Genomic DNA, 24,226 nt, shown 5'->3' with positions numbered 1-24,226 from the left:
TTACCCATTTAAGGGATGCAAGGCATAAGAATTCTTGAAAATCACTTCTGTGATTTGACTGGGGATAAGTTTGGGTTTTGTTTCTTCACAACTGTGATCAGAGATGGACAACTGAACACTGATCAAAGTAAAATCACTTTGCTTTAGGATTTTTCACAATAACCTTTGTCCTCAGAGAATTTAAGTTTTCTGTCTCATATAATTCACTTGTGTAAGTTGCTTTTGGTAGCTCTCAGGAGGTGAGGTGTTTGTACGTTACACATCCCCGAAAGAAATTTGTGATAGCTATAAAATGCCAATGCTCTAAACCCTCATATCTTTGCTTGCAGGGATGGAGTATCTACTCTTCGAGAAACCAAGTTGTTCAATGTCTCAGGAATCTGGATACTAGAATCTGAAAATACCTGCTTTCAGCTATTTCTTTACTTCAGCTTTCTTTAAAAACAGCAGCAACAACTACAAAAATTTTCCTGTCCCAGAAGGTCGTTGCTTGCATTTAATAAAGTTAATAGAACTGAACTGTTTTAAAATCCAGTTTAGCCATCTAAGCAACAGGAGAAGTGCCTATTTTCTTTGGTGGATTTCTAAAGCCCTACATGGTGATTGAGACAGAGCTCTGTCATGGGCACTGAAAACATTTGAGAGCTTTGGACAGACTGGCCCTGATAGACAGTAAATCATAATTAGGTTTACCGGCTCTTTGGATGGAGAATTCCATTAAACTGCTTCTCTTGTTGAGGTTCATGCTTTGTCCTTGCAGACAGACTTATGTGTCCCTAAAATACATTTATAGGAAGCTTATGCTTCCACTTATGCTGCTCTTTTCTTTACACACATCCACAACATTTGCTCAGGTGAAGCTGCGCTTGAGCTAAATAACTGCAAGGTCTGATGATTCCTGCAGAAGATGGACCAGCTTAATTAGAAAGATAATGATGACTCCTTCCTCTTGATTGCACCCTTTAGGCAAAAAGTAGCTCATAAGCAACCCTCAGGTAACATCTATTATTGGGGGAAACTGAGGAAGCATAAATTGTTCACTGATGATAGCAGATCATGTCAGAGCCAGAAGAGTAACCCTGTACCTTTTCTCTTGCATTCCTATGCAGCCCATGATACTTTCTTGAGAATTTGCCAATATAAAATACAAATGTATATTCAGTTTCTTTCATAATTAAGTGTTTTTCTGTGGTCTACTCCATGGCTGAATTGACTGAAATTGTTGCATGAAAACACATATAATGTCACTGGAAAGAGATATCTGGGGGAAAAAAAGGTGGTATTCAATAAATTCTGCTCTTCAGAAATTCAGTACCACTGTAAATCCAATCTGCAGAATGAGTTTTGAAGACAAACAGTTAGAAGGGTTCCCATTCTGCAGTTTATAAATGTTAACGATGTCCTGGAGAGGCCGCCACTGAAATAATGTTGAACTTGCTCCTTTGAGGACAATGTGTCTATAAATTATTTCTGAGCGTAGTATTTGTTCAGTTTGGACTACTATCAAAAGCATTCTACAGAAGCCTCAAACATTTACACCTAAAATGTCACCTGCAAATGAAAGTGTGATATGTTTGCTGCTTCAGGAAGGGACGAGTTTTCTGACTAGTATCTGGGCCTCTGTCACTAAAAAACTTCCTGATTCTGGATCAAAATCATACTTGGTTCAAACCTCCAGTATGCCCTGCACAGTCAGTTGAGAGGTTTCTACAGCCTCCTTTCCATGTAAAATTTCTAGAACTTTTGGGAAGAAAATGCTGTTGAATTGCTGTATTATTTGCTACATTAGCAATAATAATAAGCAATGAAAGAATACTACAAAAGGAATTGCTGTGGTTTAAACTTAAAAGTAGCTTTCAGGTCTCTGCATGGCACAACTGGGAAGACAGGGGAGCAGGTACTACTCATGGTATAGGAAAATGAAGTTAGGGATTGTTTAGGTAAATGGGGCAAATACAAATTAATGGTATTGGATGGGCTGCATGGGGGAGCTGGCCAGTGCCACAGAGGTTGCTTTCTGTCATCTTGGAAAAGTTGTGGCAGTTAGGAGAAGTCTCAAATGACAGAAAAAAGGCAAATGTTGTACAGTATAAAGCAGCAGGATCCAGGAGTGAGTCCAGAGGAGGGCCACCATGTTGATTAGAGAGACAGAGCAGCTCTCCTATGAGGAAAGGCTGAAAGAATTGGGATTGTTCAATCTGGAAAAGAGAAGCTCTTGGGGTGACCTAATTGAGGCCTTCCAGTATCTGAAGGGAGCCTACAAGAAAGATGAAGTGGGACTTTTTACAAGAGCCTGTAGTGACAGGACAAGGGGGAATGGGTTCAAATTGAAAGTGAGTAGGTTTAGATTAGATATTAGGAAAAAATTCTTTACTGCAAGGGTGGTGAGGCACTGGAACATGTTGCCCAGAGAAGTTGTGCATGCCCCATCCCTGGTAGTGTTTAAGGTCAGGTTGGATTGGGCTCTGAACAACCTGGCCTAGTGAAAAGTGTCCCTGTCCTTGGCAGAGGGGGTGGAACTAGATGATCTTTAAGGTCCCTTCCAACCCAAACCATTCTCTGATGCTATGATGATTCTATGAACTATAAACTAGAAAAACTAACCTCAGTCCCCATGAAAATTATGGACTAGAAGGACTGTCTGGACTGCCAGGCTCAAAGGGTAGCCAGCAACAGTTTGAGGTCTAACTGGTGCCTGGTTATGTGTGTGACCCTCAGAGGTCCGTGCCAGGTCAGTACTCTTTGCACACCCAGTAATGATCCAGATGACAGGGATGGGTTGTTTCTTCATAAAATTTGTGGAAGGAGCAGCTGTGCATGCTGGAAGGCAGAGCTGCTGTTCAGAGAGCTCAAAATCCAGAAGTGGCCTGACGTGGACCTCAGAAAATTCAGCAAAGACAAAACCAAAGTCCTGTACTGGAACAGGACAACCCACGGCAGTAGTGAGTGTGAGACGTGCATGAGCAGGGCAGCAGCTCTGCAGAACAGGAGCTGCAGGCCCTGCTGTGCAAGAGGCACCACTGAGACCTTCTGGCAATGAGGTAACGTATGGGCCTCTTTGGCAATAAGGCAGCCAACACATCCAAGGCAACATGCTTTTTACATATTACATCTTTTGTGACTCCAGTACAAGAAAGGTATGAACAAACTGGCCAGAGGAGACTCACATAATCACCCTGGCTGGATGATCAATTGTTCTCATCATTCTTTATCATTTCAAGATAGCAATTACGTCAGCTGTGTTTTGCTGTAATTTTAAACTTGACTCCAAATCATCAATGAAAATTCTAAATAGTTGAGGATACACTAAGCCCTGGAGAAACCTATTAGAGGCATTCATCATATGACTTCATACAGGAAACTACTTGGAGAGGTGCAAGCCAGATCTTAATACATTTAACTTCTGTCCCTCCCATCAAGAGCAGTTTCCACATGGTCATCCTGGAATGCTACTGAATGGTTTACATTTTTAATACTGATGCCATTACAGTTTGTTTCCCAGGAATGAAATCCATGAATCCACAGATATTTTTGCTGTTGTTCCTAACAGCCATTCTGGATCATTACACATTTGGTGAGAAATCTCCCAACATTTCCACACTATAAATGTGTTTTATTTTTCATACAGTCAAATTTCAAAAAGGTAAAAAAAAAACAACTGGAGAGAATCATGTTTAACTTTCTCACTTTTTCCATTGGCAAGCACTTTCCATCTCCAAATTCCTTAGAGAACTCTAATTAACTCCTTTTTTATTATTTTTCTTTCTTTCTGTTTACTTCATTATTTGCATAAGCTTCAGTGAAGTCAGGGACAGTTCTAGGAATAAGGCTTAACTAATTGTACTTCCAAAAAGCATATTTAACATGTTAACACTGAGCTATGTGTGTTAATGTAGGACACTTTTTGTTCAGAATCAACAAACAGCAAATACTTTCATATGAAAAAGAATATTCCCACCCACAGAAACAGAATTTAGCTTTCCTAGGCAGCAAACAATAGAGAATTACCACGTCTCTCTGAGGCGCAGCCAGAATAAAAACAACCACACCCCAAATCTAAGAGATTGTCAGTTAGATATATTCAGTGTTTCTTTTCTGAGACAGAGCATATTCTACCACTAAAAAGATGAGTGGTAGAGGCAAATTTATTGATAATTTTTCAGATGTTTAGAAATTGCATATGCTTACAGGAAGAACCTATTTAATAACAAGAGTCATTTACACCAATCCACCTCATGTAACTTTTTGAAGACTAAGCATCTAAAAGGAAGCAAGAAATTCAATCTTACAGATGGTGACAGAAAGAAGAGTATAATAACTTTAAGAGTAAAATAACTTTAGGAGAAAGAAGTACACTAGCTAACAAGTGCAAGAATCATTAGAATTTATGATTTTATTTGAAACACCTTAATTTAAGTTTTCATTACTAGATTAATGAGCTTATTTAGCATTAGTACTGGATTGAATGCAGTGGAAGACTTTTACTTCTTTTAGGATTCTAAAAGGCAATGAGAAAGTCAGTGTTTCAAACCAATTTATTGTAATAATCATATAAGATTATTTTAAAGCTGTCTTGTCTAAGTTTATTGAAAGACAGATTTTAAGAGCTATGTAATATCAGCTACTTAACCCTTGTGCTGTAATTTTTCACTCGTGACTACCAAGAAAACTTTGCCAACTAAACTGCACCACAAATACTTAAGAAAAGATAATACCTGTAAATAAAATAAAAAAATTCAGCAAAGTGTTTGTTTAGAAGTTCATCAACGTATGACAGAGTTTTACAATATATTTTTTGTTTCACAATTCAAATTTCCTCTGGGATCGGTAAGTTAATGATAGTTTTATTTTTGTATCTAATTAGGATTATCTAAATGTTGTACAAATCAAGGACAAAAGCTTTTGATATTCAAAAAACTAGTCTGTTTGAAATGGGTGAGCCTTAAAAGGGAGAAGGAGCATTTCATTATAGAAAATGCTTGCAATATTTACTGGCAGATTAACAGATATTTTAAGGCCAGAAAAACCCATTACCATCACATCTTCGGAATAACATATGGCAAAGAACCTCACCTTGTCTGTACTGCATCAAGCCCACTCTCCTGCTTGAATTATCCTTTACTTTTTGAAGGACACCCAAGTCTTGTTTTATACATTCAAAACAACAGAGAATTCACCAAGCCTGCAAAGTGCTTCTGTAGCTCATTAACCCTATTGGAAGAAGGTGTTTGCTTTTGTCCACTTTGATTTTGTTTAGACTTAAATAGACTGAATTGCTAATGAGAAATATATTACAAAAGCCCTCTTAAAACTGCCAGGAAAATTTGCACTCAGGCACTGTGCCTAATTGCTCAACTCTATCCCTCTCTCCAACACCACCATCCCAGATGACTATTTGCATGGTCTGTGTCTAGTCTACATGAAACAGAAAAACCTTGTAAAACTGATGCTTCTTGTTAATTATTAGAAGTAGCCCAATACTCCAGTGTGCCAATACAAGAGTAGCCAAAGCAGAACAAAGGTGGAAGGAAATGTTAAAGTGTGGTCAAATTTGTCTGGTAGTCAAATAGCACAACTTATATGAAAACATACCATAAGTTACAGACTATTCCTTTCATTAAATGATTAGTCTCAAAGACTTTATTAACTTTATTAAAAGCAGAGAAGGTCATATGAAAGGCTAATATAACTGAGATACTATGTTAAACTATGAGCCTTTTAAGGTATCCACCTTCATAAAAAGTTGCAGCATATTAAATTTATTTAATTACTCTAGAGTAATTTCTAATTTCAAAAGCCCATTTTAATGGAACAATGATAAATTAGAGAATGAATGAATTATTTTACAGATTAATACACACAGTTCTGTCTGTAATCAGGATTTTAAATGGGTCTAATAGCCTTAGCACTTACAGCAGGTTCTTTAAGTGCCAAGCAATTACAGTTGTTCTCTTAGCATACTGGTTTAATTTAATACCGCCCAAGTTGCAGAACATTTGGCTTTTACAGTGGAACACACTTATCCATCATATTTCCTTTATGAAAGATAAAAGAAGATATTTAAAAGGAAAGGAATGCCCTGGTGTGGTGGTTTGGACCTTGGTTTTTCTCCCAGAGGCTGAAGAGTGGTAGACCCCAAGGGGTGGAAACCCCTGGATGTTTTGAAGTTTTGCCCAATGGGCGCTCCTGCAAAAATGTAAACATATCACAAGCTCACCGGAAGAGATGAGTTGTAGTTGGGGTTGTTGTTGGAGTGGTGGCCATGTTGTGAGCCACGAGGAAGGGGCTCTGAGCCCCTCGGGGCCTCTGGCCCCCTCCCAGCCCCGGCTGGGGGGATTGCAGAGACTTGGAACAGTCTTAGACTGGGCTAAGCGTCTGTAGTTATGCCGGGAGATGTTTTCTCCATGGGCGCAGAGCAGCAGCCGGCACTGACCAGAGAAACAGTGGCACAGAGAGCCAGGACAGATAAGACCTGAACCGGAGAAGCAACAGAGACATGCAGCATCGCAGAAAGGACTCCTGGAAAGGGAGAGAGAGAGCCAGCAGCAGAGCTACAGAGTTTGGGGTAAGACTGATACCAGACCCCAAAACTCCTTTGAGACCTCCGAGAAAGGAGGAATAGATGGACTCCTATTTGAGAGGAGCCTTGGAGTACAGCAGCACCGGAGAGAGAGGAGCTAAGAAGCTCAAAGATGTCCTGGAGCTGGACTGGGACGGCCAGATGGAATGCAGAGGGGGTGACCTTGGCTCCCCCCTCGCACTGCTGCCACGGTGGCAGCCTGAGAACAGGGCACAGAGGCCCTGCAGGAGCTTGAATCTCCTGGAGATACCAGACCGTCACGAAGACCCCTCTGTGTCTTCGTGATATGACCGTGGTGAAACGACCTTGTCTGGGGTGACGAAGCCCACGGAAGACCCCTCGGTTGTGAGGCGATGGGGCCGAGAGAGGTTTGGATACCTCCCTCGTGAGTGCTGGCAGAAAGCCAGCCACAGCTGCTGCATGCATGAGAAGAAGAAACCTGCTGCCTTAGAAGATGTTGCTTAAGGACTGGAAGGGATCTGTCCTTCTTTCCCTCCTGGACTTTTATTTGGAGGGGAGAGGAGATCTGATCCATTGTAAATACTATATGTCATGGTAGAGATATTGTGATCATGTGTATAATGTGATATGGTATTTATTTGTACAGTCACTGTAATATATTCCCTTTCCCCCATTCTGAGTCTGGTGTGTTTTGTCTGGAAAAAAAACCCCATCTCACACTAGGTTGAGATGTGGGAGGGGGCTTAGATTAGGGGATTGGATTTTGGGGCTATCTCAAACCATGACACCTGGGAAAAGCAATACAATATTGCTAATTATCAGACAACAATGTTGGTATATCTCAGACTTACTGAGATCAAGACTCAGGCAAGACATGAGCGTACACCATATGACCCTTACCCCTCATTTCCACAAACAAAGAAATCAGTCCAATAGTGGTTGGTGTTGGCACTGTGCTTCAACACATGTCCAGTGCAGCGGGAACTCAGCAAGTACAAAAACGTAGCACCTGTGGAGTACCTAAAATTACCTAAGTACTTATAATACTATCCATAAAGCTTAGTTCTCTGAGTAGTGTTCAGGAGTTTTGTCTAACTTTTTGCTTCATCAGTGAGCAGGAGACATTTGCCTTGCATTTGTCAAATAACTGGAACTCTATGTGTGATTCCCTATGCTAAACATCTCAAATCACAAGTGATGCAAATGCTATGTATTGAAGTGAAGAAATTAATTTTAATGTCTACTTTTAGGGAAATATTTTTATCTTTCCCTCATCTTGTAGGAAGGTCTTTGTCAAATGCAACATCCCTGACCCCTGCACATTCCAATTAATGGCCTTTCAGCATTGGCTTATGAAGCCCTAGACTATGCGAGGCTGATTTTTCTTCTTTTTCTTTACAGCTTTTATTCTTTTGGAAATAAAAAGAAGCTTAGAAACTGGATCCAAGGAGCCTGCCCAAGACTGTGGACAGTACTGAGAGGCAGTATTTCAAGCATTACTGTGGAGTATCACTTCCTAACAGTGACATAGCCAAGAGTGAACAGAGGTTACTCACAATTTGGGAAAGAGAGTTTACCCAATTCTTCATGTCCAACTGGCAACCTCAAGTCAGGGAGTTTTCCCATTACACTGCTTTCTCAGACATGTCCCTGGCTGACACCAAACAGAGGAGTAGGCATGGCTCAAGCCTGCTGGCAGCCTTACACTTGAGTCTGATGCTGCAAGGGATGATGGGGGTGAGGGTAAGAGAGGGAAGTATGCTCCAGAAAAGGGGTAGAACTGAAGGATTTAACCTCTTACATAATAAGAAAGGAAATAATCCCTGTCAAAGTCTAGTGTCTCAGGCCAAAATACAGCATATTTTAGATGAAGGTTATAAAGAAGCACTATGAAAATGAGAGAAATTACATATTACAGTATTTGTTTGCCACATCTAAATGACTAATAGATTAGGTTAGCAATGAATTTTTCATTTCTGAAGAAACATTAAAGTTAGATTAACTACTTGTGTATTAGTTTCTGGAAGAATAATTCTTCCTTTTATGCAATGTAACAAAAAAAGCAAGACACTTTCACTGTAGAGACAGAGAGACATGAACAACCATCAAGGTTCAGACTGACATGGTAAAAAGGAGTTTCACCTTTAGGTCACCAGTTGATTTTTAAAAGAGGAATTGAAACACACGTTTGGGGAGTTGCTTGATGTCCTAGGTCAGCTCGATCTCAAATACAGCTCAGCTCCTAACAAACAAGTGTTCCCATCATAACTACCACAGCCATTGTGTCACAACAGCCATTCTTTTGCAAAAATAAGAGAGCGTCCCATTTTCATCTTCCCAAACCCATTTAAAGCTGAACTACTGTTCACTGGAATCACTTCATTTCTCCTTCTCAGATTCTTAAGGTTTTCAGGGAAGGCTGACCCAGACCCACGGCTGCTACCTTAGGAACTGGTCTAAATCACATTCGAAGCATCTCGATAATCATCAGGTATCTGTGATCATCAGATACCTTGCTCTTTCTACAAAAATATCCAAGGACTGGTTTAGCAGGGCTTGCTTAGTGGGTTTTTAACCCTTTCAAACACTGAAGAAGCCTGTTGTGAAAAGGTATGCTAAGAAACCAAATAAACCCATCTTCCCACCAGTATTTGCAAATTCTAGCCAAATTTGATTAGGACTTAGTGTTGCAAAAGAACAGCTTTACTTATGTGCCACAGTTTGAATGCATCCCTAACTAAAAACAAATACATAATTGAACGCTTAAAAAGAAAGATGAGAAAAATAATTGCATAATTATTAAAGGAGCAGTCTTAGAACCAATGGTCACCTCAAACTGTAAAACCACAGCATGAAATACCACAAACCCCTAATTTAATTTGATTTATGCTTCATGGAAAGGCAAAACAAATGTTATACAAATATTTTCAGTAGCTGAAAACTGGTTATCAGTACAAAAACACAGCTACGGACACTCCTCATTGCTGGGCTGAACTGTTCTCAAAACAATCCAACATAAAGGCCACTGATGGAAATATTTCTGATATTCTTCAGTCATAAAGCACCAGAGTGCTGTGTTTGGTTCAGATCACCTTGCTTGTGCTTTAGAGGTATTAATTAAGCTTCAGTCTATGGTTTGCTAAGCACTCTGAGCTCTCCTGGCCTCTCTCATCCTAAAATCGCAGAATAATCACCCCTGTTTAGTTGCACATATGTTTGAGTAACATTACAAATAACATTTCATTGCACACCCATTAAAAATAAACACACTGGAAATAGCAGAGATTAAGGAGACACAGTGTCTTCGGCTGTCTCAGGAGCAGCTATGAAATCTCTGAAAACCACACATAATGTTGCTCTCTGTGGATCTTTCAGACCAAAAGGAGCAGGAGGAGCAAAATGTTAATAACATAAAAAGACGATCCAAGAATTTATTTAGCAATGAAAACGTGAAAAATTCTAGAGAAATTATGTCAGAAACCATTCTTACTTTTCAAGAAGTACACCATATTTTCTCTCACTGTTGCAGAAGCAAAGCCACCAAGTGTATTTTCAAGAAAATATTTAAATAAAATTGATGAAGTGTCAACACTTGACTGCTTGTTTAAATTGGATAAAATTATAAAAGCTGTTCAATTTGTTTCAATGTTATTATATACAATAAGGGCTTATTCAAGCAGGGAGAATACTGCAGACAAGGCGTGAAGATTACATGATGTCTTAGACGTCTCCCCGGTACAGTACAAAATACAACCTAAATCATCCAAAATTCTTTTACTGAAGCTAATTTCTTCTCACTGGGGCTTGATGGGGAAAAAAAGAATCACTGTTCCTTTATGCTGCAAGAACATTGCTATTTGCTTAACAGGAAGTTAAATGAACCAAAGCTTCAGCAAAAACGCCCCCCTATCAATTAATGTGACAAATTTTTAATAGGAAAGTAAATCAGATTTATTTAAAAACTGAGGTCTTGCTTCTGGTGTATTCAAATTTTCCCAAGGCTCAGCTTACAGTTTATATTTTTCATAGTTTATGCTGTCTGTGGGAGACAGCTTCCATTCCTGCACTGCTCCTGATGAGTGTGCTTTACACATGTAGCCCAATGACTAATCAAGAGGACCATGGCAAGCTGTAGCTGTTTATGCTCCAGGTGCACCATAGCTGATGAGATATGGTGTACAAGGGCCCAATACACTGCCATCACAAGCACCACTCACATTATCAATTGAAAACAAGGCATTTGAATGCTAAATTTTTCTCTCTTCTATTATCAGTTACACTCAGATGGGAAGCAAAATGAAAGTACCTGAGGGCCATCTGTAATGCTCCCAACACCTTACCTAGAAAATAATTCTGATACCCTTGCATTTTCTAAACACAGGCTGAGTGGTGAGTTCTTATCAGAGGATCACAGAATCACAGAAATATGCTGATTTGCAAGGATCATTGAGTCCAACCCTTAGCCCTGCACAGGACCATCCCCAAGAGTCACACCATGTGCCTGAGAGTATCATCCAAACGCTTCTTGAACTCTCTCAGGCTTGATGCTGTGACCACTTCCCTGGGGAGCCTGTTCCAGTGCCCAAATACCTTCTGGGTGGAAAACCTTTTTCTAATATCCGACCTAAACCTCCCCTGATACAACTTTAGGCCATTCCCTTGAGTTCTCTCACTGGTCACCACAGAGAAGAGATCAGTGCCTGCCCCTCTTCTTCCCCTCCCAAGGAAGTTGTAACTGCAATGAGGTCTCTCCTCAGTCTCCCCTTCTTCAGGCTGAACAGACCAAGTGACCTCAGTTGCTCCTCATATGGCTTCCCCTCAAGGCCCTTCACCATCTTTGTTGCTCTCCTTTGGACACTCTCTAATGGCTTAATATCTTTCTTATATTGCAGTGCCCAAAACTGCACACAATATGCAAGGTGAGGCTGCACCAGTGCAGAGCACAGTGGGACAATCCCCTCCCTTGACCAGCTGACAATGTTTTGCCTGAGGCCCCCCAGGACATGGTTGGCCCTCCTGGCTGCCAGGGCACTGCTGACTCATATTCAGCTTGCCATTGACTAGGATCCCCAGGTCCCTTTACAGTGCTGTATTCCAGCATCTCATTCCCCAGTCTGTCTGTGCATCCAGGGTTGCCCCATCCCAGGTGCAGAATCTGGCACTTTCCCTTCTTGAACTTCATATGGTTGGCGATTGTCCAGTCCTCTAACTTGTTGAGGTCTCCCTGCAGGGTCTCTTGAGGGAGTTAACAGCTCCTCCCAGTTTTGTGTCATCTGCAAACTCGCTTAGTATCCCTTTCAGTTTTGTGTCCAAGTAATTTATGAAGATGTTGAAGAACACAGGGCCCAAGATGGAGTCCTGTGGAACCCTCCTAGCAACAGGTCATCAGCCTGATGTTCCCCCATTCACTATTACCCTCTGTGCTTGACCTGTGAGATGACTGCTCACCCCCTACATGATGTGTTTATCCACCTGTGCTGGGCATTTTGTCCAGAAGGATCCTGTGAGAGACAGTATCGAAAGCTTTACTGAAATCCAAAAGATTACATCAACTGGCTTCCCTTGATCTACCAGGTGGGTTACCTTGTCGTAAAAGGAAATGAGGTTTGATAAGCAGGACTTTCCTCTCATGAAGCCATGCTGGCTTGTGACCAAGAACAGCATTGTCTTTCAGGTGTTTTTCAATACTTCCCTGAATAATCTTCTCCATAACTTTATCAGGCACTGAAGTGAGACTGATGGGTCTGTAGTTTCCAGGGTCCTCCTTCTTGCCCTTCTTGAAAACTGGGACAACGTTCGCCAGCTTCCAGTCAGTTGGTAGCTCTCTGGATTCCCAAGACTGCTCAAAAATCATTGAGAGAGGTTTTGTGATGACATCAGCCAGCTCTTTGAGGATTCTGGGATGAATCCCATCAGGCCCCAGATCCAGCGGGAGCAGCAGGTCCCACACAATTTCAAGGTCAACTGGGAGTTCATCATTCTCACAGTCATGGTCCTCCAGCTGAGGGCACTGAGACCTCCTTGGTCCATCATCCATTTTGAAGATAGAGGCGAAGAAAGTGTTAAACACCTCTGCCTTGTCTCTGTCCCTGTTTGTGAGGTGACCATCTTCATTCTGTAATGGGCTGATGATATTTCTATACTGCTTGTTGCCATTAATATATTTGAAAAAGCTTTTTTTATTGTCTCCCATATTTCTGGCAGTTTCAACTCCAGCTGAGTTTTAGCTGCATGTATTTTCTCCATACAGTGGCAAGTAGCATCTCTGAATTCTTCCCATGTCACTTGACCTTGCTTCCACTGGACATACACCTTCCTTTTTTGCCTTATTTCCAAGAGAAGATCCCTGTTCAGCCAGGCTGGCCTTCTGCCTTGCCAGCCTTCTGCCTTGCCTGCTTGACTTATGACATTTGGGCATTATCTGCCCCTGTGCCCTTAGCAGATGATGTTTTAAAAGTGACCTGCACTGATAGACCCCAGCTCCTTCGAAAGCATTTTCCCAGGGGACCTTACTTACTAATTCCCTGAGCAACCTGAATTCTGCTCTCCTCATGTCCAGGGTTGAAATGCCAACTTCTCCTGTCAACAGAGATTTCAAACGAAATCACTTCATGGTTGCTGTGGCCAAGACAGCCACCAATCTCCACGTCACTCACAACATCGTCTCTGTTGACAAGCAGCAAATCAAGGAGGGCATCTTTCTGAGTCAGCACCCTTAGGACCCTTAGGTCTGAAATTCTGGACCAGCAAAGACTTTTCTAGGGTGTGGAGGATAATGCATGGCTACAGCCTCTCGGCAGTGCTTAAGGTCTCTAAAAACAACTCAGCACACCATTGTCACAGCTGAATGACATTGCACTTAGAAGCTTCCACCTCGCCTAGAAAGCAGTGCACCAGCTGAAGATGAATCCCTAGCTGTTTAACAATATCCATTCATCCATACTTCTTGCCCAGCATAGATATTTTGGTTTGAAAATTAGGAATCCATATGTTTTTCAAGGTAGTCAACTTTATGGTATCTCTGTACACCCTGAGTGAGAAGAAAAGGGTTCTGATTGTAAATAAAAATAATATATTCTATGATTCACTGTTTCTTCCACAAGGTAGAAAACAAGGCAGTTAATAAAACATTAAGACATTCTAATCATACAGTAGCAAGTCGTAAAACTACCATGAGAAATGTGCCAGCTTACTTCAGTCATAAAACCCAGGAGAAAAAGAACCTTAAAATTTTAAAACTGACCATAATTTTTTTAATATCATGGTTATGAAATCTTTCTACCATTATTCAAATGTAAATTCACTAAGGTTTCACCCAGGTTGGCCTCCAGTTGGAATTCTTGTGTTTTGAAAGCCTCTGTGCTAGTGTGGGGTCTCATGCACAGGGGTGCTGCCAGTGGTGGATCTCTCTCACAGCTTACAAGGTTCTTTGCCAAAAAGCTGCTCCTCACTCGGGCCAGATACAGTCCTCCAAATAAACCCCTAAACCACTTCAAACTTTTGTGAATTTTATCCCTTTATCAGACCTTAATAACCCATAACACTTTAAATGTCATGTCTCAAAAACTTTGTTTCTCCAGCATATAAAACAGAGAGAAAAAGCCCCATATTTCAGAGTGAAAATAATAATAATTAAAAAAATATTTCTTCTGCATTGGAGAATTCCCCTCTGCCTTGGTTTACTATTTATAAACCACCAGTCTGGGATTAATTATTATAAATCCTTAAAGCCGAAAAGAAGATTTTAGGCATTTTATTCTACGTATAATCTATACCATTATTAAACTGCAGTTCAAATGCACACTATGTCCTACTTCTGTTGGTCACCTTTTAACATTTATGCATTTTACTTACAGAAGATTTTACTCCCTGGAGAAAGCATTTCTTACTATTTTTAAAACACCAGACCACCCGTCTGCAATGGCACTGCTTGGGGGGAGCAGTGTCACCTGTAAACCACACTCACCGGGCACCCCGTCTCTCATCCAGTAATCGATGTCTGTTCCATCTGCATTGTCGTAAACATCTGTAGCATTGATGGGCAGCAGCAGAGTCATGATCTCTTTCACGATTTCCCGAGCTTTAGCACTGCCAGTAAAACCCAGTCCAGATGGCTTGAAGGTGCCCTCATCAGACTCCATGACGATATCAAAGTTGGAGATATTTTCCTAAACATGTAAGGAAAGAAGATATTGTGCTGTGGTTGCTATTTTAGCTGGCATCATATACCTGATTCTAGGTGTCAATGTGAGCACACTACAACAAATGTGNGAGAAATTCTTCCTGTGACCACGTGTATATAAGCATAAATTAAAGGACCTAATCTTTCTGTATGAAAATACTGAAATAGTTCAAGTTCTGTTCTGAGGCATCAACATTCTGTAGGAGCCACAACGTCTGGTCTGCTGTCCCCAGATACTTCCTTTAAGACTTCCGAAGTGTCACCTAGAAAATAAGCCATCACTACCATATTGCAGGTTTCACCTGCAGCTCTCCCTTTCTTCGCAGACCTGAAACTCAGAAATTCTGCTGCAGTGTGGAGGGTATGCAGTCCCGTGGCTTTAAAATTAGACTGCTTAGACTGTGAAGGACATCCTATTTAAAAAGCCAGCTGCTGTCTGTTCAGAAACACATTATTTTCAATATACCATGTAGTCAACTCTGACATCAGCTGGAGGACTGAAATGCCAAGGTTCTTCCTGACCTGAAGAAATAATATCTATTTTAAGGAAAGTTTGTGCTTCCAAGGCAAATCATCACAGGAAACATGAAATGTAAGATTTTGGGTACAATCAGCACAGTAACATTTGCGTCTAGTGTGCACCTGGAAGAATCTTTCTATCTAAAAGAACAAAAATTAACATACAGAGCAATTAATTTGCTTCCCACATTTGCTCAGATTGCTCAGTTACAAATGTTTAATTGGAGTAAAATATGTATGGATTTTATGTGGAGGAAGATCTCACTCCTTTGGAGAAGCACAAAACTTTTTTTCAAAATAAAACATTTTATGGTCATGTCAGGCAGAAAAAAGCTATACTTCAGACCATCTTCAATGTGACTAAGAGAACTTACTGCAGGTGTTACTCCTATGCCTAGATCTCATTCCACAATTTTATGGTTGCCATGGGTTGTTACAAGAAAATCCTTACAAGAGATACATGATAGCAGCAAGTAACAGATCCATTTCATTAACAGCTTACATAAGCCTACAATTCAGCAAAGAATTCTTTGACATTTTTCTGGATATAAACCCAAATACAAACTACAGGTGGCTGTGAATGATTCACATAAGTTTTAAGAAGTCTTTTATAGAATTTGCCAAGAATTGTGTTTTACACTTTCCCCAAACTTTTCTCTTTTGAGTGAAATAAGTTCTAACATAGCAGAGGTATTTACTTTTAAATGAGAAATATATTCAGCACTTAAAAAAATTAATATAAAATATTTGCATGATGAAGTAACTGTAAATGTTATAATACCTCAAACTCATTCAGCTACTGGAAATCAAAGCGGAAATAACCAATCTTGTCACCAAATTGGCAATCATCGTTTTTATACAGTGAAAAAAAAAATCTTCAGTTTGAAAAATATTAAATGTAAATAATTAGGCTACATGTGGTGTCTAGGTCTACCATCAAATGATGTATTAATAGGTCATGAGCCTCAATGTGAATCGTGATTTACAGATCCTCTGAACATAGTGGGAGAGAAGCAGGCCAAGAAAAGTACAGTGCATGCTAAAAGGGACTGATGATGCTCCAATGTTACAGATACAACAGAAAGAATGCTTCAAAATATAAATCTTCTTTATATCACATGCCCAAGGAGCAAGACTTAGGGAAGACAATACATATTTCAGTGTGCTGCTGAATTGCCAGTGAAAGCTAATGTAAGTATAGTAAGCACTGCATAGATACCATGTTATGGTACTCAGCCTCTTTGGTTGAGTCTCCAAAGTTGCACTTCTGCCCATTTTTAGAGAAGGTGAAATGAGGAGGAGCAGTAAGACACGGGTAAGGAAGTATTTCGGGCAGTGAACTGAGGAGAAGAGTGAGCTTGGGAACAGTGTGGATACCTAGAAGAAATCTCACCTATCACTCGAAAGAACAGAATCATGAAGTTCAAAAACTTCATAAACTGCTAGCATCACAGCAGTCTTCCGCTGTGTTTTCTCACATAAATTTTTGCATGTGTTTTTAATATAAAACTGAGTAAACAAACCACCCACAATACATTACATCATGTTGTTGTTCTTTAAGAAAGCTGTTCAGTTCTGAGAATGTGCTGGAGAGGCACGAAAACAGGATACCCTAGGGAGAGAAACTGACTTCACCGGGGAACAAAAAAGTAATGGGTCACAACTACTTGAAGTACCATATATCCTTGAGAAAGCTTTTTCCCTATTTAGTCCACTAGAAGATAGGATTACTTATAAAACTATTCACCATCGAGTTTGAAAGTTGCAGTCTTAAAAAAAGATTGGTTTTACTACACCCATTTTTGTACAGCTATATTGGCATTTGTAGTTACACAGAAAGAAATACATACTGGAAAACATGCTACAGTGAAGATGCTTTGTCATCATTTGACATGTACAGTGCAGGAATAACAGCCACGAGCAAAGTGAGGTAAGCCCGTACATTGCCCCCTTGACTAATTCAAGGGAACAGCACTACAAAACAGAAAGATTTCAAAAAAACAAGTGCAGGTTCAGCTGTTTCCTTCAGTTGTGCTCATAGTGAATGTACCAGTTAAATAAGTATTTTAAACTTAGTACGTAAGTTTTTTCAGAAAGTAAATTTCATTTGCTACATTTTGATATTGTGCCACTTCTCTTGGTATGTACCAGAAAATTAAAACTTGTTTGTGTGACCTGCTGCCATCATCAAAACAGACTTTTATCCTTTATCTTCCTATGACGTGCTCACAAAAGAGGTCACCTCTCTTTATCTTATCACGCTTAGCTCTTCAAATGAATTTTTAAACGAAATGTAACAATAAATACTACATGGGCAAATTGGCTTTCTATAGCTTATGATTTTCATTGAACACACAATCAGGCATGATCCTTGCCAATACTTCTATTTTTAATTTTTAATTTCTTTTATTTCTGTTTTCTCTATAAACAACCTATTTTTATCTCTGTTAAGAAAACTAAAAATGTAAGTACTTTTTATCTCTAAGGCAAAAACTTGGTAACATGAAATCACAGAATCACGAAATGGATAGGGTTGGAAGGGACCACAGTGGGTCATCTGGTCCAATCTCCCTCCTCAAGAAGATCACCCTTGAGCACATTGCACAGGATTGCATCCATGGTTCCTGAATATCTTCATTGAGGAAGAATCCACAACCTCTCTGGACAGTCTGTTCCAGTGTATCCACACAGTAAAGAAGTTCTCCCTCATGTTCAGGTGGAACTCCCTGTGCATCAGTTGTCTCTTGTCCTATTGCTCAGCACCACCGAGAAGAGCCTGGCTCCATCCTCTTGACACCTTCCCTTCACATACTTATAGACATTAATGAGGTCTCCTCTCAGTTGTCTCTTCTCAAGCTTGAAAAAGCCCAAATCTCTCATTCTTACCAGATGTTAAACTAGACTCCAACATCTCATGACTAATCTACCAACTCACTGATGGTAATCCCTCTTACCCAGCTAAAGCAGTGACATACCTGGAAGTATAATGGAGGGAACAGTTATGCTAAAAGCCTTCAGTAATTTGGGGCTGTTTAAAATAGAGTATTACTTGTCCAACAGCTCATTTACTGGTTTTTACTTTCATTTACAAGGAAAACACAACAACAAAGCACTGTCCTTGAATTCATTTGTTCATTTGTTCCAGTGATAAGGGACATCAGTTAATCCGACACTGTGTTTTCAGATTTCTGTTATTGATTTACACTTAATTTTAGGAAACAACAACACTTGTATTCCCGTATTTGTTTCAGAGCAGTTGGGAAACAAGCATGTTGTTTCCCAACATGGCAACAATTGTGTTGCAGAACTCACAGCAAAATGATGGTCATCCCACTTGTAATACTAAAAGTGGGTTTAAATCAGCACCCAGCTTTGTTAGACTGGCAAATAAGACTACAGGAAAGACAAAAAAATCCACTGGAAACACCTAAGTGCATGTGACAACTGGAAAAGAAAAAAAAAATAAAATATCCTCTAAGTATTTAATAATATATAAACATGATGTAGTGTAATTTTAAGTTGCTGTTTAGCATGAAGATTACTTAATGAAGCAAAAGAGCATAAATGGAAACTACAGAAAAAACCCCACCACAACAGCTGTTAGGAAGCAGAGATGCACCAGCATCGAGGCATAATAACCACCAGCCATAAGTGTGATCATACCATTTACACTCTTTTTGAATGAAGACAGGGAAAATCAGGCACACTGTGAGTTATAAATTTTTGTAAATGATCCCATTATATGGGAGAAAGCTGCTTTGGAGTTAAAGATTAGCACAATTTTTTCTAGATGACAAGGTATGAATAAGGTTCATATGTTTGTTACAAAATGAAATATTCTTCTGCCACATATTATGGGAAAACAGTCTGTAAAGAAGTCCACAGAATTTATGGCTTGTTCTGTATGACAGTTACAAGTTCTGACCTCTGGCAGGCCAATGACAAAAATCCCAGTAACTTCAACAGCCCTGGAGCAATTTGGTCATGTACTTATTCGCATTTCACTCAGTAAAAACGTACTACTGGCATGCCTTGCCTTGTACAATACAACGACTGTTTCCTCTGTATTGACTTCCCAGCACTCACAGAGATGACCATTCAGTATTGTAAGTTCCCTGGGGTGACAGACAAGAAAAAGCAGACAGCTCTGAAGATAGCAGCTGGCTAAGTAAGGCATGCATTGGATTACCTGAAGCCTTGTCTTGGGAGGTTTTTTTCTTTGACAAAGAGGCGTATCAAAGAGAAGTGTTCTCCCTGGAAAACGTTCCATAACTTAAACCCTTTTACTGCTCAAATATAAGGGTATCAAAACAATGTCTATGACTCTGAATAACCATCCCACCACTGTCCTTTTCTGAAAGGTTTTAGGTTTTCACTTGAAAATAGGCAACATTGCCAAAATTAAAAATTGTGGTTTACATCTTTCAATCAAAGATGATGTTTACTCCTTCAGGAAACTAATGAGTATTTCTGCAACTTTCAATAGAAGATATATCAAAAGAAATTTGCAACACCTTATAAATTATCACAGCACATACATCAATAATATTTATGCAGAATGCTTTTAGGTTCTCATCTTGGTAAGAAGTGAAATGTTGAAATGAAAATAAGCCAATGAGGACAGTTCACCATGGTAAGTCAACAAGAAGCAGTAATTTTCTGTCTTGTACAGCTGCAGGGAGTTTGGATTGAAGGAGATCAACTTTCTTACAATAGAACATCTCAATGGACCAAGGACCCATGTTTGGGTCAATCTGCCTGGAGTATGCACTCGAAGCAGCTATCCTCAGAACACGTCTCCACCAGTTTCATATGGCAGCCCTGCTATTCACTGGAGGGAAAGAGAGGAAAGATGCAGAGACAAAAGTTCTTCTCACACTACACATTATGAAATTTTGAATGAAGACTAAGCATCCAGGAGACACACTGTCATGACTGATTTGGGGTCTTCTGTGCTTCAGGCAGTGTAAAGAATGAACCTGGTTTTGCGTTTTAGCAAAATCTGGCTTTCTCTGCAACTTTCACTAGGTAGCTGATTCCTAATTAGTAAGAATTATGAATTCCTTCTGACTTAAAACTGGTGTAAAATATAATTCTATAATCATGCCACCTTTACTGTGGTGCTACTGGCTGTTAATCGGGATTCTGCAGAATACAGTGTAATTATTTTCTTATTGCAGTTTTGCAACTGAACATTTCACTCTTTATGCATTTCTTTCACTTTGCAATGAAAGGGATCAACAGTGGTCTAAAAAACCAGCAGTAATTTTACATCATTTTTGATTACAGAAAATATTGCCTGAGGACAGTCAATAGGCAAACAGTCAACATATTTTGCTGGGATAAAAGAATACTCATTAAAATCCTCTATGTGTTTGGTTCAAATCAGACACAAATTCCTGTCTCGCGTTTCACTAGAGTACTTGGTACATCAGGAAACAACCAGAGTTTTCTGAAAACTCTGTTTTTTGAGCAGCCAGTATTTTCTGGGGAAGAATCATTTCACCTGAAAGTGACAAGATAGTTTTAGGATATTTGCTTCTTAGAGAAAGCAACTCATGAGCAAACCATAGTACAGAACCTGATGTGACCATCAACAAAGAGTACTTAAACTATTATCAAAGAAATACCAACATTTCAGAGAGTTCTGTTTTCATGCAGATGCAGTTTGAGCAAAATATAAAATCTTGGTAATAAACACACAAAAACCAAACCATAGTAAATGCTGGTGATTGATATTTTTCATTAAGTTTGACTTTTACTAAAAAGTTAAACCAATGTATGGCATTTGCACCAGAAGTTTAGGCAAGTTCCGTAAAAATCATTCAGACAGGAATAAAATCACGCAGAAATATTTTAAGAATGCCTTCTGTAATACTGTTTGAATTAAATTCGTAACACATTAATGTCTCCAATGATCACAACAGAGTTACTAAAGTAAATTTGAATGTGACCTAGGATCTCTTAGTCTTCTAACTACAAAATGTATTTGCTTTCCGAGAAGATTGCTATTCCAAAATAAATATTTTCAGCCACTCATAGTCCCTTAATTCAGCTGAGTAAATAACTGTAACCTTGTTTCATGGTACACAGACCTTTCACTGAAACTACTCCAAAGCAATGAAAAGGGGGACAGACACTCCATTACATATACTTCTTTCTCCCTTCATGAAGGCAGCAAAAGAGTAAACATACAAACAACTTTAAAAGCCCTAGTGGAAGGCACTCACATATTGTTGTTAAATGTTGCAGGAGAATCTGTACTGAAGAGCTGCAACACGAACCCATTTAAAATTACGTTCCTCCAGTTCTTCCATTCAACTTGTATAAGAAAGTAGCGTTGCAATGTTTCACATTTCTGAAGTTATTTACTATATTTACTGTATTGTAAGAGCCCTACTTAGCAACTGGGTCGCACAACACTAAGCATTGGAAAAAGACTACAAATACAGTGTCGAACTCCAAGATCTGGAGCCTGATTTGCACTTAGATCCTTTAATTTCATTACCCTTCATCAAGATAAGGAGCTTTAATGTTAAGGAAAAGCAACCCTTTTTCTAGTCTGGGATCAAATCTAATTATTCACTAACAGCTAAAAGTAGTGAGCACTTCAGCAGGTATCTCCTTCGTGAGCAAACGGGCTGGTAATTCCCCTGGGGGGTTTCTGCCCCATGGTCAAAGCTGAACAGGTGCTCTGTGATGTACTAGTGGGTGGCAGGTATCCTTACACTAATGGAGGCACTGAAACTGCCAGAAGATACACAGTTTTCAACTCTTGGAAATGGCTTAGAAAAATCATACAAAGGAAACAATGGATGAGGACCCTGAGATGCTCTCCAGAAAATATTTGATAAAATGAAAGCATGGTTGCATGAGTAATGTATGTGTCTGAGGTTAATCCGACCGCAGTTGGGCAAATATGCTTTTCCTAAGCATACATTCACTGGATGCTATCAGAAACAAGAGACAGCACTAGACTGCCTAGAGCACTAGAGCTTTTGATCAATCCAATATGGCAGCTCTTATATTCACACAAAGCTCTGAATAGCCAATATACCCCATCACTGCTTTAATAATCAGAAATTATAATACTGGGATCTACAGAAATACTTGAGTGATATAAATGCTGCTATTATGCAGGGATGTGAGCTAATTATTGGCACCATACTAAAACTACTATGCTGCTACTACTATCTCAGTTACTTCTGCAGTAACTTATCCACTTTCTAGAAGTGGCAACCTACAATAACAGATGAGGAAGAAAGACCTGAATTAAACTGAAAGAAATAATAAATAAGCTACAAAAGCAGGAGTATCTGTACTTGTCCAGTACTATATTGTCTTCATGTCTTCTCCCTTGCCACATTTCCGCTGATGTGAGGAGGTAATTTACAATCTCAAGGAAATCCATGTCTGCCTCTGCTGAATTACTGCATTCATATTTCTACTTGTTTGTAGCGAACTAAAGTCATAATAAATCCAGCTATGTAGATGAGTCATACAGGCTGTCTTTCATTTAACAAGAAATCTTTAAATACCACTCTTATTTAACTTGTACTCATTACCATCAGCAAGCACCGTGTGTGCCATACTATTCTAATTGCCAGAAATTTGAGCAAGTAAATCATTAAAAGGTTAAGTTATTTTTCATGCTAAACATAATGTACAATATTAATCTGCTTTATTTTGTTATTATGAGTAAGGTAATGTCCTATAGTAGTATCAGTTTATAATTATGCCAGATCATATGGCACAGGGAAAACAAGAACAACAAACAACAGACAGATGTCATTTCTGCTTAAATCCTCCATCGTAAATAACAAACTCTTAAGTTAGAAAGGGCTTTCTCTGCAGAGCACAACATTCAGAAAGAATCTCATCAGCAAGAGTAAGAACTAAGATGCATCTTTGTCTCAAACTTTTTAAAAGCAAAGTAACAAAGTATCTTTCAAACAACACTCAGTCTGCTTTATATTTCCCTATTTGATCCTTAGGCCTAATTTATGGTATTATTTCTGAATATAAATCTTTGAGATGACAGCGAAATGCAACCATTTTGACAAAGATGAGACATGCATGAGACAATTTCACATGTTGCTGACACCACCACCATAGGGTGGATCTTACTGTCTAACACAGAAATCTACAGAGGTAAATCATCAAATATATTTCTGATGAGTGGTGTGCACTAGGCACGGCACATCCTTCCAGCTCCTCCAAAATGCAGTTCTGTATATAAGAAGCATCTCTTTCAAGTGCTACCTATTCCAGAACATTCTATTTTAGTTTAATCCTGCTGAACATCAGAGTACCAGTGGTAAATCCAGAGTCCTTAACACATACTAAACTGCAACCTGTCACGTCCCTGAAGCTCAGAAAGCAAGTTCTTTGGTACTGCTGCCAAATAAATGACAGAGCTAAGCTATCGCTATAATTTGGAGACATAAGGAGGAACAACATTATACATGGGTAGTTAAATACACATCTTAGTAATATTCAAATCGTTAGTGGGAAATAATTGATTTTTCATCAATTAGCCAGAAAACTGTAATCTCTGTAATGCTGTCTGACAACTCTGCTGCAGATACAATTTGATCTAATTTTGTTCATCACAATGAATTGATTCAAAGTGAAATTTCTGTTTATTTGTTCTGATAGGTTGCTTAGCATTAAAAATATACTGTTAGGAATTGTTGTAAGTCTGCTTTCATGCTATTGTAGAAAAGGTAACTTCCTAAACACATCTGCATTCATCTCCTCTCTGCCTTGGATGTATTAACCATTGCTGAGAGTTATAATAGTAAACTAGGGAAGAGAATGCAAGATAACTACTTTAGACCAGTTATACAGGTATAGCCTAATTTTTCTGGGAAAAAGAAAAAAACCCCACATATTCCAAAGACTTATCCCCAAAACAGTTTTGGCAACTGCTCTTTATGCCAGGATGCACTTTGAAACACCAGTTGTTGGCGGGAGAGACAGAT

General features: G+C 39.3%; 1 protein-coding gene across 2 annotated transcripts in view; it reads right to left on the bottom strand.

Moving 5' to 3' along the window:
- CPQ (carboxypeptidase Q) overlaps positions 1–24,226 on the bottom strand; it is a 162,683-nt gene that overhangs the window by 28,306 nt on the left and 110,151 nt on the right. Inside the window, exons 7-8 of one of the 2 annotated variants that reach the window (XM_017806519.1) lie at positions 14,508–14,709; positions 8,725–8,783 (exon numbers count right to left, since the gene is read on the bottom strand). In XM_017806519.1, the coding sequence (XP_017662008.1) occupies positions 8,755–8,783; positions 14,508–14,709 (231 nt within the window). In that variant the 3' untranslated portion in view covers positions 8,725–8,754. Of the gene's footprint in view, positions 1–8,724; positions 8,784–14,507; positions 14,710–24,226 lie in introns of those variants that run through there. The other variant, XM_017806518.1, reaches the window with a different exon arrangement.

The sequence above is a fragment of the Lepidothrix coronata genome, unplaced genomic scaffold (genome assembly GCF_001604755.1).
Source record: "Lepidothrix coronata isolate B3197 unplaced genomic scaffold, Lepidothrix_coronata-1.0 Scaffold15, whole genome shotgun sequence".
Taxonomy (NCBI): Eukaryota; Metazoa; Chordata; class Aves; order Passeriformes; family Pipridae; genus Lepidothrix; species Lepidothrix coronata.
The sequence above is the reverse complement of the archived record's forward strand: the minus strand, read 5'-3'. Positions and strand labels throughout refer to the sequence as shown.